The 19,015-nt window shown below is 37.9% G+C and overlaps 1 protein-coding gene across 2 annotated transcripts in view; it reads left to right on the top strand.

Annotated features, from left to right (window-relative positions):
• The window catches only part of RASA3 (RAS p21 protein activator 3), a 130,645-nt gene that overhangs the window by 102,520 nt on the left and 9,110 nt on the right, over positions 1-19,015 (top strand). For both annotated transcript variants that reach the window (XM_057422286.1, XM_057422287.1), the window contains exons 8-19: positions 1,655-1,734; positions 5,729-5,833; positions 6,326-6,482; positions 7,322-7,470; positions 9,374-9,488; positions 10,381-10,455; positions 10,958-11,081; positions 12,251-12,357; positions 12,995-13,072; positions 13,991-14,068; positions 14,599-14,672; positions 18,450-18,556. In XM_057422286.1, coding sequence (XP_057278269.1) covers positions 1,655-1,734; positions 5,729-5,833; positions 6,326-6,482; positions 7,322-7,470; positions 9,374-9,488; positions 10,381-10,455; positions 10,958-11,081; positions 12,251-12,357; positions 12,995-13,072; positions 13,991-14,068; positions 14,599-14,672; positions 18,450-18,556 — 1,249 coding nt within the window. The remainder of the gene's footprint in view (positions 1-1,654; positions 1,735-5,728; positions 5,834-6,325; positions 6,483-7,321; positions 7,471-9,373; positions 9,489-10,380; positions 10,456-10,957; positions 11,082-12,250; positions 12,358-12,994; positions 13,073-13,990; positions 14,069-14,598; positions 14,673-18,449; positions 18,557-19,015) is intronic.

Here is a 19,015-nt window from a genome sequence, read left to right as displayed (position 1 = left end):
CTAGGAGGTCCCTCATCTTCAGTTCCATCCTTGGAATGGATGAACTTCATACAGCTATCTTTATAGCAATACCACTCTTGAACTGTATTAATATGCACACTAAGCAGTCATACAGGTGAACAGAGAAACCTAGTACTTGCAGAGTCCACCAAAACTTCTCAGAAATGTGCTTCCTTAAAGGAATGTGCTGTAAGTTACACCTATGCTATAACATTTTTTTAACGACTCATGTGTTAGAGATAATAAAAGGCTTAAAAATTACTTCCTTATTAAAAATTACAGCATTAGCTTCACAGTAGTAATGAAAATGTCATTTGCGGGTATGTAAGATAATTTCTTGAAGCCACAGTGACAGCAGTCGCAAGGGTGAAAAGATTTGTGCTAAGCTGCTGAAATTGTAGGCTACATGTAAATCCTCTGTGCTCTTGGGCTTCCAGGTGCACTTGTTTCAGTTAGTGTAGAGCATTTGGTCTCCAGTGCTGCTAGCGTCTTTTAGTTTTTATGTATTGCTTTCAAAATGGTGCCTCCCTCACACATACATACATACAGAAAAAAGGCTATGTTGAGTGTCCTGTGCTTTAAGTCTCTTCTGGTTCCTCCCCACTTGTGCAGCTGTATCTTTGCCTCCTTTGTTTGTACCATCTGCATCTGATGTGCAATAGAAAACCAAGAGGTCAAGTTTACAATAAAAGCCAGTTTTTGTGAGTGGGAAATATCAAGCTACAAGTATATTTAAACCTACATTAAATTTCAGCTTCTGTGTGCAACCAAGAGCTGAACCCACACATCATACACTTTTGCATTTGATCAGTTCCTGCTGTGGTTTCAGCTGGGTGGGGTAGGCTTTTTCTCAAGTTTCTGACACACTGCACAAAAATACAACCATCAAAGTTTTTTTATAATCCTGCTAGAAAACAAATGTCAAGAAATGCTTGTACAAAAACTTCTTTGCTAATGCTCTACACTTAACGGCTATCTTCCCATTATTTTCTGCCCATGCTTTGCTCCCTATCAGTCTCGCAAATACGGTTGCTGAACTGTGCACCTGGTTCTGTACTCTGATATGCATAATACACGCAAGCATCTCTTGGACAGTTGATCTGCTTGGTATTTTTTGGTATGAGCATGATAAATTGACTTCCAGGGTATCAGGACAGGCAGAACTTCCCAATTATAACTGGATAAAATGTTTATAAGGATGGTTTTGTGTCGGCCCGTCCCCACCTCGCTTCAGAGTGTCTCAGGCCATCTGCGACACTCTGAAACATCAGTTGTACAGCTGTATTTAACACCCAGTTATTAATTGTTCTTTTATTTCCCTAGATGGATTATAAAAGTGGTACTCCTTTCCATGTTTTTTTTTTCTTTTGTCAGTATAAACTCAAAGTACTGTGGTAATATTAAAGACATCCTTTCTCTGTAAAGACAGTATGGAATGTCTGTTTAGTTCTGGATATGATTGTGTAACCATCACTTTTGTATAGTCAGGAATGTGTTTAGTCACCATGTTTATTCAAGTGCCTGAATGTTTTCAAAATTAAGACTGAAGTCACTGCTGATAGTAAAAGGCTGTGATCTTCCAAAGCTTGGTACATGTAACTTCAGAATGCATTTGTATCAGATCAAGTTGTTAAAGTTTCCTTCTTTCTATTAGGTTACAAGACCCAGTAGCTACAACAAGAAGTCCCATTTTGATATTGAAGATGTTGATGAAGTTGACAAAATGGAGATTAGGTATTATAAAACATTTTATTCTAATAAATTTGTCTTCTAAAGTTGTCTAACTTTGTAGTAGACTCTGTTTTCAAAGTGGCAGGCATGGTTTTGCTGCTGATAAATCAAGATGTCTTTGTCATTGTATATATTTGTTTACCTCCACCATCTTGTAGATTGTATCTGAATATGTGTGATGGTTCTGCTGCCGGAGAGATCCTTATTATTTTCCTTCATATCCTATATATGCTGTGGGTATACTAATCTGTGATTGTCATTAAGCTCAGCCTTTTCTGTCTGGGCCTGGGCTCCCCTTCCTTCCCTCCATCAGTTTCCCAAGAGAGCCCAGAAGTTCCTCCCAGTTAGAGAGTATATTTTCTTTCATCACTTGAGTTTAGCAACCCATATAAGGTCCTTCTTCCCTGAAAGGAAACTCTTGAACTTGGAGTTTCTCTGGGGCAGAGGCAGTTTCTCTTCTCATTTGCCTGCCAGACTTTAACCCCTTCTTGCAAGGCTGGCTGTGATAAATGTGAAATCCATTGCTCAGGAAAGAAGCAACTCTGATTTCAAAAAACAAAACAACCCCACCTCACCCCCTGCCACCCACTTGGTACTATTTTAAAATATGCTGAGGTCTGTCAACAGTGTCTGTAGGGACAGGAAAATAGGAGGAGTGGAGAGAAAACAATAGGAGGTGCAAAACCTAAAGGTATCACATGCGTCATATCATCACAAACATTGAAACTTAAGAGACTTAGGCCATCTGGTGATGTGGGTGCACTGTAGCTGAAAACTGCTGTATCTCCGTAAGGTGGTAAGAAATTCCCCTCTCCTTTACTCTAGGATTTGGAAGAAGAAAGTTTAGGGGAGAATGGTGGCACCCCCTTCCTTCCCCGGTATTCCCACTGGAGAGGCAGTGAGGGCTTATTTTCCAAACCATTCCCTAGTACCTTTAGAAGCAAAGCTGGCTGTAAGGAAAGATGGGGAGACCAGGAAGGGGGAACAGTACTTACTCCCAGCAAGCAAGACACATCTGTGTTCACGAATGAATGGGTGAGGGCTGTTCTAATTTGATGGTCAGCTGTTGGTTCGTGTAGCCTGTTAGTGTAGTATTGCAGCATTACGAGACCATTAATGAATTTAATTGCCATGATTCTGTGAGACAGGAAAGGGAAACTATTCATAGGTGAGTGAGACGAGCCGTAGTTCGTTTCTCAGAGAACATCCATGTCAGGCAGTGCAAAGGTACCGGGGCTTAAGGGCAGCTAATTCAAAGGAGAGAAAGCGAAGGCCCAGGTTTAGTGCCGTGCTGCTTCAGTGATGTCAGTCTTGCAGCACAGCAGATGATCCAGTCCTAGCACCACACTAAAGTTCTTCAAAGCTTTGCATGGTGTAGGCAGATACAAATTAACATGCCCCATATTCCATGGGATGTGTGTGATGGAATAGGCAACTGAACAACATCTTGGGAGTCCCAGTCTAGTCTTTGTAACCATGATGCCTAGGCACACACTGGCTTTAAATGAAAGCTAGGATACTTTCGTAATTTTGTCCCCCCTCTGGGAGGGGACCCTAGACATTGGTGGACAGTGGCTGCACATTGCTTAAATGTTTCAGTTGATTCTTATTTTTTCACTTTTGGACTAAATGGAATTATACAGTTGTTTTACTTGCTAAGTATCATTTTCTGGAGAAATTACTGTCTGCAATGATAATGTATGTGTTACTCAGCTTCAGAAGAATCTTTCATTCCTTAAAACCAACACATCACAGTGTGGTAAGGATGAATTGTTTGTGAGGAGCTTTCCAAAATAGTTGGGAAAAGATTAAACACTTAAATAATAGACAAAAACAGTATTAGTCTTGGTTGGGCAAACTCTGCTCAGAGGTTTTGTTCCCTATAGGACACTGTGTTTTTGTTTCCATCTCGGGTTCCCCTTCCACCCCCACTCACTTCCTCCAGTCTGTTTAGTCAGAGTTAGATTGCCCCCATGCCTTCTGGACAGATTGTACGATTTATGGGTTTGGGGGTTTGTTTTCTTTTTCTCTCCTGAGAAAAATACCATTCCACAGGGTAAAGAGGAGGCTTAATCGCTCATGGTTTCTCTCTAAAACTATGACAGTTTCTCTTTTTGAGTGGGTGTAGGAAGTTGCAGGGCATATCAACACTTAGGGACCAGATGTTCTGGTGAATTCATTGTTTCTCCTCCCCCTCTCTGCTGTTTCTTTCTTTCTGTGACTGAAGTCTGCCTAGTTTCAAAATAACACTTGCCGTAATTTTGCCTTTTACAAGCTCGGGAAACAGTAATCTTCTAGAATTGGAGGTCTGTGTATTACGATTTTTAAAATGCTGCTATGCTTTGTACTCCTGAATGCACAAAACAATAATTTCAGAATTGGATGCCTGCTTTGCCTACTGTGTAAGATCTACCTTGAGTTGTTAGTTGCTCTCCTACCATCCTTTGCACTGATTTTTCCTGTAACTTAAGTTGCTGTGAGGGAACACCTTTTGGCCGCATATGTTTAAGTGTGTTATTTCTAGTGGGCGTCTTGAAAGAATTTGGATAAACTAGAAACTAGTAGCCTGTAGATACTTGGTAAAGTGTAAATTAGACTTTGTATAAATAAACTCCCCGAAAGATTCCTTTCCTCCTGAAGCTGCTTTTAGCTATCTGAATTAGTAGGAACATACCATCCAGACATGAAGAAAAGGGGTAGAAAAGGTTGAATTTTCAAAGAAGCTTTTTTTTCCTCTGGGGGAATTCTTGCCCTGCAGAAATACTGTCAAAATATCAGAGTCTGAAGAACTTTACCCAGCAGGCATGCGATGTGAGCTGATAGTATGTCTACTGTATGAAACTTGATGCATGGCTGTTGAGAGGTACAAGGCTCAGAGGATTTAACATGCTGTCCTCTGCACTTGCATAAGGTAGGACAAACCTTTAGCTGGACTACCAACACCCATTCATTGACGAGCTTACTGTGACTTGCTCGAGAATAGGAAGGTTGTGTGAATATGTCCATGATTGGAATGACTTTTCACCTAATGCAAATTGAAGTTGCTCTTCTTAAAATGTTTTATTATTTGAAAATCTGTATTTTTTTCTGAAATATTTCTCCCCTCCCCAAGTTTAAGGCACATTCAGACTGTCACTTAGCTGCAAAATTCTCATCTGAGCTTTCTTTAAAATTAAAGTGCCTCTCGAAGGAAACCTTAATTTATGTACATAAAGAACTACCCTGGCATTTGAAACCTGTGCTTCAAGGTGGGTATTGTAATTTTTATCTATGAATACCATGTTAGATACCAGTACTTTTACTTTGAAGCTCAGTGCAGTTGTTTTACATCCCAATGTTGAAGACTGTGTAAAAGGGAAGAAAGTATTATCTAGAGACATATACGGAGAGCTTCCCAAACATGAGGAACTGAGTGCCAGAAATTGTGTAGGCTTCAGTCAATAAACAGATTATATGGAGTGGTAGAACTGTCCTGAGCATCTGTACAGAACTGGTTTAGGTGCAACAAATTTGAATCTTCCCAGGAGCTAGAGCACTGGGAAGGACTGTATAGGCATTTAGCCTAACTCTGTAAAGATGATGTTTAGCTGCTAGTAATCCCACATTAGACCAGGACTAACAGTATGTAGTCCTTAAATATCTCTGCACCTTTTTTTTACCATGGTGTCCATTTTACCCATATTCTTTCATTATCTGGGATAGGAAGACAGCCCTCTGAAGCTTTATCAGTATGGGTAGTGGAAGCAGTACAGGTAAGGGAGAGAGTCTAGATGATTTTTTTATACTGATGTTTCATGGAGGTGAAGTGCAAGGCTCCAGCAATCTAACTAAGGTAAGATTGTCACTTTACTGTTTAGAAACTATTGTAGTTTTGAGACTCGTAGGCTTGAGGGGGGGGGGAAAAAAGACAGAATTTGAAATAAGTTTGGGATGATTTGGTTTTGTTTTTTTTTTAAATTTATTATAAATCTTAAAAAATAATTTGTTTTTATTGCAGAGTTGATCTCTGGAATGCCAGTAACTTGAAGTTTGGAGATGAGTTTCTAGGAGAACTGAGACTTCCTCTGAAATTTCTCCGACAGTCTAGTTCTTATGAAGCATGGTATTTGACATTTTTATTTTGGAGAATAAGTAGAAACATATGTCTGCTATGAAGACTAAGAGTAATTACTGCTAGGTGATAAAGTTTAAATGGATTTAATTTGTATCTTTTTTGTAAGCAAGCCAAAGTAATCTTAGCAAATGTAAGAACACGAAGTTTTGATGGTGTGATTAGAGATTTTGGTCTGCGTCTGTATTGCATGTGGGAGTTCTAATATGTTGGCTTTGTGATATTATTTACTGCAGTTCATCAGCAGTGCCACAGTTTTAGTGTGTGGGGTTTTAATCATAAAACTTTATGATCAGAACTTCCCATCTTGCACTTGGGGCAAAGCAAACTGGCAAATTAAAAAAGTCTGATTCAGAACTCTTCAAGAATTTGATACAAATGCAAACATTGTATGTATCTGTACATTTTATATATGTTCATGTACAACCCGAGATTATCTCGTGTTTCAGAACAAACTTTCTGTCTTATTTTTTTGTATATCAGGTATTTCCTGCAGCCTAGAGATAATGGTAACAAGTCATTGAAACCTGATGACCTCGGTTCCTTAAGGTTAAATGTGGTTTACACTGAGGACCATGTTTTTTCCTCAGACTATTACAGTCCACTTAGAGACATCCTGCTAAAATCTGCAGATGTTGAGGTAATTTGCTTGCACTGCTTGTTGTTTACCTGCAGATCATCCTCACAGAGGTCTCTAAATGTTTGTCACTGTCTTGCTGGCACCATAGCTGTGTAATTACCAGAGACTTCAGCTTTTTCCTTTTCAGACCTGAGGGCCTTGTTAAGCTCTGCATATCCTTGGTGCTAGTTTTCAGTCCCTGCAGAGATCTTTATCTGCATGCAGTATGGTGGGTAAAGGCACACCCAGGAACACCAGTGGTTTTAGCAGCAGCATAGTCTCCGTGGCTTTCTAATTTTACATGTGAAAATGCAAAGTAAATTTCAGTTTGATCAATTGGTTTTCCTTTACTGGAGAGGAACAATTTACTTGTATAATTAAAAAAACCAAACCAAACTGAACAAGCCAAAAAATAATCCTGAAATCTCAAGAGGGTTGTACCATATGTGACATTATATATACTTTTAAGCACTTGTAACAGTGCTTTTATATTTTCAGTACAAGAAGTGTGTTCTATACTTACTGAGGCTTGAAACTGAGAAGGATTAAAGTTCTTCCTCTTCACTTGCTTCCCAGGCAACAGTGACATTCAGTGAAAATACAGCTATTAAAAATGGAGGGGGGAGAAAAAGAGTCTGTACTGTAGCAGTTTTTAAATTGCTGCCGTCTTGCAATCAGAACTTACAGCCAACAAAAACTGGAATGTGATGCCCACCCATGTTATGTATGGGCATGTTTGGGTAACTGGCTGTTACAACTGTTGTGTTGGGTTGGGTTTTGCATTAAGGAGCTAATGGGAGAAGAAAGAAAGGATGCTTGTTCTGGAAAGATCTCTCAAAGTTTTTCTTTCCATTGTTCAGCCTGTTTCAGCATCAGCTGCACACATTTTGGGTGAAGTTTGCAGAGAAAAACAGGAAGCAGCCATACCTCTGGTCAGGCTTTTCTTACACTATGGCAGAATTGTGCCTTTCATAAGTGCCATTGCAAATGCTGAAGTGAAGAGAACTCAGTAAGTACCAAAACCCAAGTTGCTATCATACCTACTTTATGTTGGCTAGTGTTAGACTCCTCCGCTCTAGAATTGCGTGTAATATCAAAAGAAAATGTTAAAGTTGTTCCTGTTTCTCCCAGCTGAGTGGCAGAACTCTTTATAAATTATTTCACTGCTCTGAAGATCTGGTACGTTTGATTTTTAGGAGGAATTCCTGTCATGTTTTGCAAAATTTACTTGCAAGACTATTGTAAGATCTGAGAGCAGGGGTTTTCACTCTTCTCAGTTGTAATTATATTTCATGATAGCTGTGAAATACTACATTACCTTCAGCTGTTCATATGAAATAATTTCAGTTTCATAGTGTGCTAATAAATCATCTAGTGCTGAGTAAAAGTGTTGAATTTGTGAAAAAAAAAAAAGAAAAGACAAGTTTCTTCCTAATCATGAATATTTACGGCAAGCTGTGTGTGTCTAATCTTTCCAATTGGAAGGCTGAGGAACAAAGATGGGATTGGATCTGGCAATAGATAGCAGAAAACAAGTTTTTTTTCTGGTCACTTCATTTAAATACGTTGTTTGGCTTAGTGTTGGACTGACAGTTCAGTAGTGTAAGATCTAGATTCTTTAGGATCAGCCAGGTCCTAAAGAACATTTCTTGCTGCAAGCTTTGTCCCTATGTAGTTGTGTTCCTGGCTGATGATAGAAGAGACAATAGAGAGTCAAGGGGAATGGCAGATGTTAATGCTAAAGTAACAGCTTCCTCAGCACAAAGTAAAATCTTTGTGTGCGCTTTTTTTTCCAGAGTGTCTGAGGGATAGTGTTTTCCTTCCTTAGGTAGGTGCATTTTTTCTGTGCTGCAGGTTGCCTGAAATAGCTTGATTGCTGCAGTATGAGGAAATCTGCTGCTCCCTAGTCAGTCATGTTGCTGTGATAAAACAGCAAAGATGGTGTTTGGTTTCAGGGCTTTCTGGCATTTATAACAGGCAATGAGCTTACATTTTTATGAAACAAAATGATGAATCCAGCAAAGTCATTCATCCTATTATTCACTGCGTATAAATGGGCACAACTGTTTATAAGACAAGCAGATAACTTCATATCCAAGTTTGATCTGCTGTCAGAAGGCACAGGATTTGATCGTATAGGTTGTAGATGAGATTGTTGATGCTGCATAATGTAAACTGCTGTACAAGGAATTGAAGGTACAAAATGAATATAAAATTGCTTGCATTTTGAAAACATAAGTAATTCTAAAAAAATAAATACACATGATAGTGCAGATAGTACAGGATGATTTCTGTGCAAGTGGCTTTTCAGAAAAGACAGTCTGCATGGCAGGTTTCGCTCTCAGGGCAGGATTGGGATCTGCGCTGTGTTTAATAGTGTTATCACAGAACAGTGCTGTGCAAGTCACTTAGAAGAGGTGGCCATGTCATTGGAGCCAGTGTTTTCTTCTCCTTTTCCAGTTTACAAGCATTTATTTTATAGGGGAAAGTTGTAGGTCATGTGTAATGTCCAGTGTTGTGGGGACTAAAATCACTGCCTCCTTCCCTTATTCAAATTAATACTGTTCTGTAGTACATGAAAACAAGTTTGTTTGTCCTCATTTATACTGTAAACCCCTTTGATCTGAGCCTGTGTGTTTCTGTATGTTTAAATGGTGCACTGAGCACACAGTACTGATACAAAGAAGGAAATCTATAGTCCCTCTGGACTTAACCATGCCTACTGCTTTTCTGTTGTAACCTGGAAGCGCAGTAAATGCTGCATGACTTCATTTGATGGCAGGCTGGTGTCAAAGGGAATATTTGTTTGTGCATTCAAACCAAGATTTCTGCCACTTTTCACCACTTTTCAGTTCCATATATTAGCAGTTTATTACAAAGAGACTAAATTACAGAAAATTGTTCTCTTCCAGAGATCCAAACACCATTTTCAGAGGAAACTCATTAACTTCTAAGTGCATTGATGAGACAATGAAACTGGCAGGGATGCATTATCTGCAAGTTACACTAAAGCCAATTATAGATGAGGTAAGAGCGGTTTAGACTGTTTATTTGATAAAATGTCACTGTGAAAGGGCCTCAGGGAGCAGGTGCTTTTTATTCCTTTCCATTTTAGGTGACTTTGTGGAAATAACGCTTAAGAGCCTGCTTGTATGTTAAAATCCTGTGTGTTTAGCCACAGCTGAGTCACCCAATTCAGAAACAGTTGGGTTGTATTAAAGGAAAAGGAAAGCTTTCATTTATTTAATTACTCTGTTCTATAAAATCTAACATTTATCATTTCTGAGAAAATATTAAAGTAATAACTTAGATGAATAAAGAGTATCTACAGCAGAAAGCTGCTGGGAAGCTATAAGTAACACGTTTCAGCCTGTGGGTATAAAGGAATAAAATTATTCCTAGATAACTGTGTATGTGATGCATGTCTTGTAACAATGGTTTATTATCTATCCAGTACAGAATTGTGGGTGTGAGTATTTTAGTGCCGTAATTGGACAGTACATTCAGACCACAGTCTTCCTTTAAATGATTTGACAGTTTCTTCAGCTGTTGTTTTAATGTTTCGTCAGAAAATGTCAAGTTGTTAAAGAATATAGATACACTTTCAAAATTGACTGTTTTGGGAAAATTTCTCTTTTATTGAACAGCCTTGCATGAGAGAGTCTACAGAAATATTCTGCACTTTACTTGAAGGAAAGGGTAGAACAAATTAATGCTACTTTTTTTTGGAAAAAAATTAATATCGTATGTAATTTACCTTTGTGCTTTGTCAAAACAACAAAAGTACATATACAAAAATTTATGAAGTTGCCTTTGGCCTTTTACCTCAAAAATCCCTAACAGATTTTGCTTTTTACAAAACTTTTTCTACTTGAAGGTAAACTAATATGTTGAATGTTCACTGTGTTATTTTTTCTAGATCTGTCAGGTCCATAAACCTTGTGAAATTGATCCTGTGAAATTAAAGGATGGTGAAAACTTGGAAAATAACAGGGTATGCATTAGATTTTGAAGATATAATCTCTGATATAACACTACCAAGTTTAACTGAGTTCCTCAGATGTTTGATGTTGCAAATAATTTTGTCATTCATTAGAATATACTGAAGGCTTTCTCAACACCACAGACCGTTGTAATTATTTTTACAACAGCTTTACATTATGGTATAAATACAGTATCTGTAGAATGTTAATCGCTTCTTCCCTGCCCTTGAGGATAACTTAGCCTGTGGTTCCATAGAAAATGATGCACTGGTGCCATAGAAAATGATGCTATGAGAAGGAGCAATACGTCATACAGCCATGTCACTTGGTATGGAATAGTATTTTTACTCTTGTACTTGAATATATGCAGTTAACAAAGACGGTATCATTGAGTATGAGGTTGTTTTGAAGTGGGAATCTTTTAACGATGCCATTATGAATAAACCCAGGAATAATACAGCTTTCCAAAGCAGAAAGTGGTACTAATACTGTCATAATAATTGCCTTTTTCAGGAAAATCTGAGGCAATATGTTGATCGCATTTTTACTGTAATTACAAAATCTGGTGTAAGTTGCCCTACAGTGATGTGCGATATTTTCTTTTCACTGAGAGAATCAGCTGCCAAACGGTTTCAAGGTGAGTTTCTATATATTGTTTTATTTTACATCACTGATAGCTTTTCAATGTAGGTGTAGTCTAGCAGTGTGCACAATCCATGGTGGATTTAATAACTGAGCAGCATCTTATCAAAAATGCCATTTGGAGTATGTATTAATATGGAATGAATGATCAAGGAAAAAACAGCAAAAAACATGACAGAAAAAACAGCAAAGAACGTGAGTTTTCCTTAAATATCTTTCCAAGGAAAATGGCATTTAAAAAGAGCATTATGATGGTATGTATGTTTCAATATTTGCAAAGTATGCTCAGTTTTCAAATGTTCAGGTTTTTGTCATGGCTCATTCTTCAGGCTCCATGCAGCTGAATTATTTTCTGTTCATATGCCAATCTGTAATAAAGGCCAATCTGTAAATTATTTGACCTGTTGCAAGCTCATTGCCTCAGGAGGCCATGTGCTGCAAAGGTTTCCTGGCTGTCAACAGAGAATTCCTTCTGCTCTCCTCTAGTTGTTTTGGCTCTGCAAGAACGAGAGGACAATATAGAACTGGAATTGAGCATAATGACCAACCTATGTATTTTTATGGAGGGAAGCAGATTACAATAAGGAAGTTTTAAGACAGAGTAATCCAAATTCAGCTTTTAAACAAACACTTCGTAGTAGAGAAGCTCAAGCAGAAAGCCACTGATAGAGAAGCTCAAGCAGAAAGCCACTGACTGTGCTGTGTACTGTTTATTTTATGTAAAATGTATTTTCTTAACTACCAACTGGGATAGATATATTAAGAATCTCTACAGCAGTTGTGCTCAGGGCTCTAACTAGATTACCTAGGGCTGGCCTCTGTGCTGAGCCTTTCATAAGTATGTAAATTATTCATCATACTTCAGCTGTATTGATGGAATAGTGGATGTTTATGTGAAATTCCCTGTGTGGTGGAAAAGTGAATGGTGTTCTCCTCATAGCCTGTGTCGTGAACTCGCTTCTTTTTAAAAGCCTGTCATTGACAATTCCTTGGTTTATGCTAGCCGATCTCTGGCTCCAAATCCTCCATCAGTTCATCCTGTAATTCCAAATACAGACCCTTCCAGCACATGCTTGAGTTAGCTTTCTGAAGGGATTCTGATAATTTGAGAAGTTTTTTAAGAAAGGATTATTGAAATGCTGAGTGGAGGTCTTTTTTTAATAGGTGACCTAGATGTGAGGTATACAGCTGTCAGCAGCTTTATTTTCCTGAGATTCTTTGCTCCTGCCATTCTTTCTCCAAACCTCTTTCAGCTTACCCCACACCATCCAGTAAGTACCATACCAATTTTTTTTTTAGCTATGTATGTGGTTCTGTCACCATAGTCTGTCCGTCAAGATTCTTACTTCAGTTCTTTTAATAGCCTTTAGGAGAAGTACCTTTGTTAGTTTAAAGATCTGATGTGTCTGTCTTGGGTACGAAGCACATGTTGAATGACTGAGTATGTGAAGAACTTGGGAGCATGGGAAGAGCAGTGAAATTTAAAGACAAAGACGGTCTAATCTGCTGTGGAAAAGATGGTCACTGCTTCATTTTTGCTGCATTACATTAATGCTGGGATGTCAGCAATGTTGGAAATGTTTTGGATGTTAAGCAACTCATTCAGAACGTCTGGTTCTTACTGGGGGTGGGGAAGACCTGGACTGTCTTCAGGATAGAAATCTCTATTTTTGTGTTGCAAGTGATAGTCTTTGGTTCTCTGAAGAGCAATAGGGTAGCTATGAAGCATGAGGGCTTAAGAGTCCAAAACCTTTTAAAAAAGCAACTTTATTTCTCTGGTATTTTATTGCATGTTTTCTAATTTATGTTACTTTTCTTAAAATGAAGTAAGAAAGAAGAAATGTAGTTTACCTTTCTCTATTCTGTGTTCTAAATAGCTAATCTGTATAATATTATTCCCTTTCCTAGGATCCTCAGACTTCTCGAACTTTGACTCTTATCTCTAAAACCATTCAAACACTTGGCAGCCTATCAAAATCTAAATCTGTAAGTATATAATTTTCATTTAAAGGCTTAATTTAGGAAAGTGATTTCCTTTTTTTTTAATCTTTTATCACTTACTGTAATTAAGCCTTTAAAATGCTTGAGTTGCACTAGGCTTATACAAAACTGGTTTATGTTTGCTTTGATGATAAGCCTCTCAGGCTCACAGGAAAACTAAATCTTTCTTAATCTGAACTAGATTTCAGTAAAGTAAAACTGTGTGACCAACCCAGAAGTCTGTTCCAGGGCTTTTCATTCCTTCCTTCTGGAAGAAAGGCAGTGATCAGGAGAACCTGTGAAGTTCTCTACTTGCTGCAGGTATACGTGATAGCAGCTTGACAGGGCTTTACAGATTGTTTCAGCATTTTAAAGCTCAACTGAGAAGAACTCATCCGTAAGGGGAAGGGCTATGCTTCTCTTTTTGTACCAGTTTAGTTTTCTGAGAGTCAATGGTGAGATCAGATCTAGGTGCCCATGCTCTGGATATCTGTTTGAAATAAACCTTGTACACCTAAGGCACCACACTGCTGTATCTGATGGTAATTTGAGGTTGCTGGTGGTCTTGTTAGAATTCACACTGGCAACTGTAGATAAATTTTTCTTACTTACAAATCCTTTGAGACAATAGAATTCTTTCTCTCACACTTTGCCAGCTTCTTTTAGGACCAACATTAAAAGCTGAATCAGAAGTTCTAAGCTTTTGAAGAATGCATGGTTAACTGTCGTTACTATACATTTGAAATGCATTCTGCTACCTTTTTGAAATAAAAATACACAAAAGTAGCCCTTTGCTTATTTTACCTCTGGACAGAGAAAAACCTCTTATCTGCAGTGGCTTGTCTCATGGTCTACTGCTGTTAGCAATAATATTTTCTGTATAAACTCTATTATGATATGCATGGTTTTGGCTTTATATTTCAGGCCAATTTCAAGGAATCCTACATGGCTACTTTTTATGACTATTTTAATGAGCAGAAATATGCAGATGCAGTAAAAAATGTAAGTATTGCATGTGTATGTTCTGAAAATCCTGCTGGGTTGTTGAAGCTGATGCTCAGAATCCTAGAATGTAATGCAAACTGTTTGTAAACCAGGAAGCATGTGCTGGAAGAAGCAGACTGATTAATATTCAAGAAACTTTTATTAAATTATGTGAATGTCAGTAGTAGAATCTCTTTGGATCTGTTTCTACTTAATAGTTATGTTGGATTAACAATACAGCTCGAGACGTGTGTGCTTCATAGGATGCTGCAGATCTGTAATGAAATTGCTTAGTACAAAAGGAATTGAAAGAAATGTATAACAAAGGAGAAGCACAAGAAGTGTTTGTCATCTGCAGTTGTTCTGCTTAAGCACATTTGTCCTATTTTTAGTTTACAAACAAGGAAACCTCCCAAATTCCTCAAGCTTCTGCCATTACCTTCTGTTTAACTACTTTTACAATATTTTCTTGTAGCTGTGTGCTGTAGATTTTTATTTGGGTAGTGCAGTCCTGTCATTTTTATATCTGCTTTTTGTTCACCTTTTAGTTTCTAGATTTAATTTCATCTTCGGGAAGAAGAGATCACAAGAGCATAGAGCAACCTATATTGCTTAAAGAAGGGTAAGCATGTGTCTGCAACAAAACCCTCTACTTGTGTGCTTGCTACTATTCTAAGGCAGCTATCTTTTTTTTCCACCACTCCTATTCCATCTATACGTTCAGAGAAGAATGCAGGAAGATTCATGTGTTGCTATTTCTACTCCGTGGCTGCTGTAGCTGCTTTTAACATCTTTTTTCATCTGACTTAAACATCTTAAATTAAGTACGCTTTGAAATAAGCGGAGGAAAAAGAAGCCTGTAGAACTTAATTAGCACAGCTAAGGCAAAATAAACTTAAATCAGCATTTTGTTAAAATCAAGTTGATTTATCTTTTTTTCCTGAGCTCCAGTGAACAAAAGCTGTAAAATTCCACTATGAAGGCAGATGCTGAATACCTTAGTGAGGGCTAATCCTGCAAACAGAATATGCTTTTGCTGCCCTATAAGATCCATATGCTAATCATTATCATAGCAATTATGAGGAAAAATTGTGATGCATTTGGAACAGTTTCTTCTTTTAGTACCTTTTCCTTTTTTTGAAGCATGTTCCATGTGCCATATTAGCTTTAGATACCAATGGTTGACTTGTGTTGTTACAAAACTGTGTTCTTAAGATCATCTAAGTGCACAGTGAAAACAGCTTCTTTGAGCTGGGAGGATGAAAGTAAAAAATCTAATTATTCCTGTCAGAGCTCAGTAAGCTGAATTGCTGTTTGAAAGTAAGCTTTCTTGGTAGCCCTAAGTCATGCAAAAAATAGGTTTTTGGTGAAAACATGACTACCTCTTCCAGTTAATCTCTGCAGTTCACTTCAACTGTCCCTAGAAGCAAGTTTGTCTATTTTAATTCTGTACATTTATCATTCTTTTGTTTTTGAAAATAAATGTATAGTTTGTGACATTTTCCCTCTAACTCTAAAACATTCTATTTTTTTTTTTTTTTTTTCTGCTTGTCTTTCTTTTGCTCCTGTCTGATTTTTTTTCTGTCTTTTCTTGCTCGGCCTGTGGCTGCTGTTGTAAGGACTCTAAAACTAACAGTAAAGAAAGTTGATGGTAATAGTTCATGCAGGTAAGATGGTAGGAGCAGTTGGAGCAGTTGATGCTTTGCTGTAGCTACTGGCTGACAGCATGTCCTTCCTTCGCAGCAATAGACTTGCCTCACTTAACTTTGGGGAGGAAGTACTCTCTTTCACAATCCTGAAATGCCTGTGTAAAACCAGCAGAGAGCATTTTGTTATCTATTTCTTGATGTTGAACAGCATTGGTTTTGTTTTGGTTTTTTTCCCCCCTTTGTTAAAACAAAAAACTGATGAAAATAAAGTACTCTTATCTGTAGGCAGAGGCTTCAAGAAGCACTGAGATTTGCTTAATATTCAGTGTATAGATCCCAGTGAACTCAACGGAAATGATTAAGAAGTGGCCATACAAAAGAAATGCAAAAACTAGGTGCTTCTAAGTAGCATTCATGTAAATTGTTCTCAAGGTTAAGCAGTGGCCTTCAGCTGTCTATTTTTCCTGGCATTTTGCATTATTGTCATGTTATATCATGGGGAGTGAGTGGGAATTTTCACAGCCTTTGATCTGATTCTTTTCCAAATTTGTTGGCTGGTTTCTGGTTGGCTTTGCAGCATTTTTGTTTGCTTTTTTTTTAATCTACCTCTGCTTCTGTTAGAGTATCTAGATGGAAAGCTGTAGTGTACATACTTTTGAGTGAACGTACAGTATCAAAGATTAGTCACTGGCACTTGGGTTTGCTGGCATTCATCATGCCATTGCTGCTTAACACCTCTCTGCCTGGTTCTTTCTAAAAGAAAGGAAATTAAAAGGAGAACTAGTCCTGCCATTCTTGTAGGTGAAAGGGGCGTGTTGATGCTTCCAAACAAGGCTAAGGCAGATCCAAATTCAAGTCTACCATAAAGATGAGCAGAAACAGGATCTCTAACCACCCACCCACTGAAATGGGTTTAACCTTAGACTTTTTTCCCCACTGTGCTTCTAACTGTTTGCTCTGATTTATCACGTTCTGTGAATGTTAGAAACAAAGAATTTGACTTATAACTTCTTTGGCTTAGAATGCTTGACATCTATCTGTAGGAAATAGAAGCATGTTCTTCTCTTGGCTATGTCAGCTATGAAGAAATTAATTAGGAATGTGCTCATAGCTCTGCAGTATGGAGTTTCCGTGTTTCAAAGAAGAAGCTGTGTAGGAGTTTGCAGTTTTAAATCACCTTCTAAGTGTTGGCATGGAAAGGAAGAGAAACTAACTTAAGAGCATGTTGTTCAGCCCAAGGATATCTGCTTTTCTCTTGAAATTTGCCTTAACCTTGAAATATGAAACCTACCACCAGTGGGCCTGGTGGTGATCTGAATCACATGGTTTTATTAAGTATTTCTTGGGTAATCCAAGAATAGGGACTGAGACAGTAACTGTCTGACCATTTTAAGAATGAGAGGTGTGTAACTATAGCTGATTTAAAAAAAGAATCTATTGCTCTATACAATCCTTGTCAGCTTTTGTCCAGACGACTTGGAATGGGCAGCAGACATCAGCCCAGCTGGTTACAAAACAGTTAAAGTCTGAAGGAACTTGGGTTTATCTTTGAGCTTTAGAGAGATCTGGGGTTCAGTTGGATACGATGCAGTCTTTGACTGGAGATACCAGAAGTGAGAAATAATATTAGCTCTTCCAAGCATTTTAGTTCTGCTATTGAAAATCTTCAACCAAATCATTTGCTGTTCTCGCTGTGTGCTCTTTGTGCTGTATAGTCTTCCCACTTGATAAAAACTACTCTGTAGTAAGTAGTTTTTACTCGCTCCATTATACAATTCTGTATTTGGCGCAATAGTTAATGTAGTGTGTAGAGTAGCTGTTATCAACTCTTTATTGTATATACATACACTTTTTTTTTTTTTAACCAGAGATGATGCTAAGCAGTATGTAAGCACTAGGCTTTCCAAAGTCACTTTGAAGCTTTTGGACTGATTTAGTGGTTAGGAAGGTGGTGGATATCTCACAGTTTCTTGTAAGCTAATTCAAGTTTGAAATTAATTAAAACTGGCAATTCACTAAATGAACGCCCCTCCCCTGCCAAAAAAGGAGGGCTAGGGCATTAAAGCTTTCAGCCATCAGATGGTTTTGTATGTTACTGAAAATGCATTTCCAAATGTAGCATCAGTGTGCAATTGCAAATGGAGGTGTGGAACATCCTGGGTTTGTTTCTAGAGCTTCAGAGTGACTAAAGCATGTAAGGGTACAGTCCCTGTGCTCCAGAGGCTTGACACCTACCTTTTAATTATTAAACATACTCTAAATCTCTTAGGCTTTCTCACAGCTTTAAAAAAATAAAATTAAAAAAGCTTGTAGAGTTAACAGGTCAAGCTTACCAGAGCAGTACTAACCATGTTCTGTCCTTTTTTTGCTGTAGTAGGAAACAATTTAACTGGATTTAGCTGAGGAAATCATACAAACTGCAGTTCAGCTAACTAAGTAGAGCCCCTGTGTAGCCTACAAGTCAAGCTACAGATCTTGCCTGTTATGTAGATCTGGGAAAAGGACAGGCTTAACTAACAGGTGTTCTAAACCTATCTAAATTGGACTTTCCTTTACTGGTCATTACAAGGCCTCAATAATTGGAAAACACTGTGTGTACCCTCTTAAAGCTTCTCAAGTGCCATCATGTATGTGTATGTATATATGCATATAGGTCTAAATCTATATACGTAAATATATGTATGCATATATTTATATGCATGTATATATAAAATCCAGTGTATTGGAACAACTGTTGTCCTGTTTACTAGGTTTATGATCAAGAGAGCACAAGGAAGAAAACGATTTGGCATGAAAAACTTCAAGAAAAGATGGTTTCGCCTCACAAATCATGAGTTTACATACCAGAAAAGCAAAGGTAACAATGGTTTGCCAGTCTTTTTTTGATACATTAAAGCACAGATTACTCATAAGGATTGTGTAAGAACAAGACTGAGATCTAGATCTGTAACAGTAGAAGGCACAGTGCAGGCAAGTCTATCAGCCTGTATGTTCTTGCCCTTTTTTAGTATGCTGTATTGACTGTTAAAATGCTTCTTGGATAGCACAGTATCCTATCAATTAGCAGAAAATATTATAATATTTGTCTAATATCAGTTGCCAACATCATCTGTAGGTTTCATGGTTACCTAGCAAACAGTCCAAGGAAACAAAACTCAGGATACACATACCTTATGCTGGGATTTGAGTATTGAACATTCTCAGATGCATATCTGCTTGTTTTTGTAGCACTGGCACAGCTGGCTGCATTAGGAAGAGATTTGCCTGCAAGCTTTGAACTTGCAAAAATGTGTTCACTTAATGTTGCCTAATATTA

The sequence above is a fragment of the Pezoporus wallicus genome, unplaced genomic scaffold (genome assembly GCF_028554395.1).
Source record: "Pezoporus wallicus isolate ANWC-B61680 ecotype Strahan unplaced genomic scaffold, APGP_CSIRO_Pwel_v1 contig_5785, whole genome shotgun sequence".
NCBI lineage: Eukaryota > Metazoa > Chordata > Aves > Psittaciformes > Psittacidae > Pezoporus > Pezoporus wallicus.
Note: the sequence above shows the minus strand (reverse complement) of the source record. Positions and strands in the feature narration are given on the sequence as shown.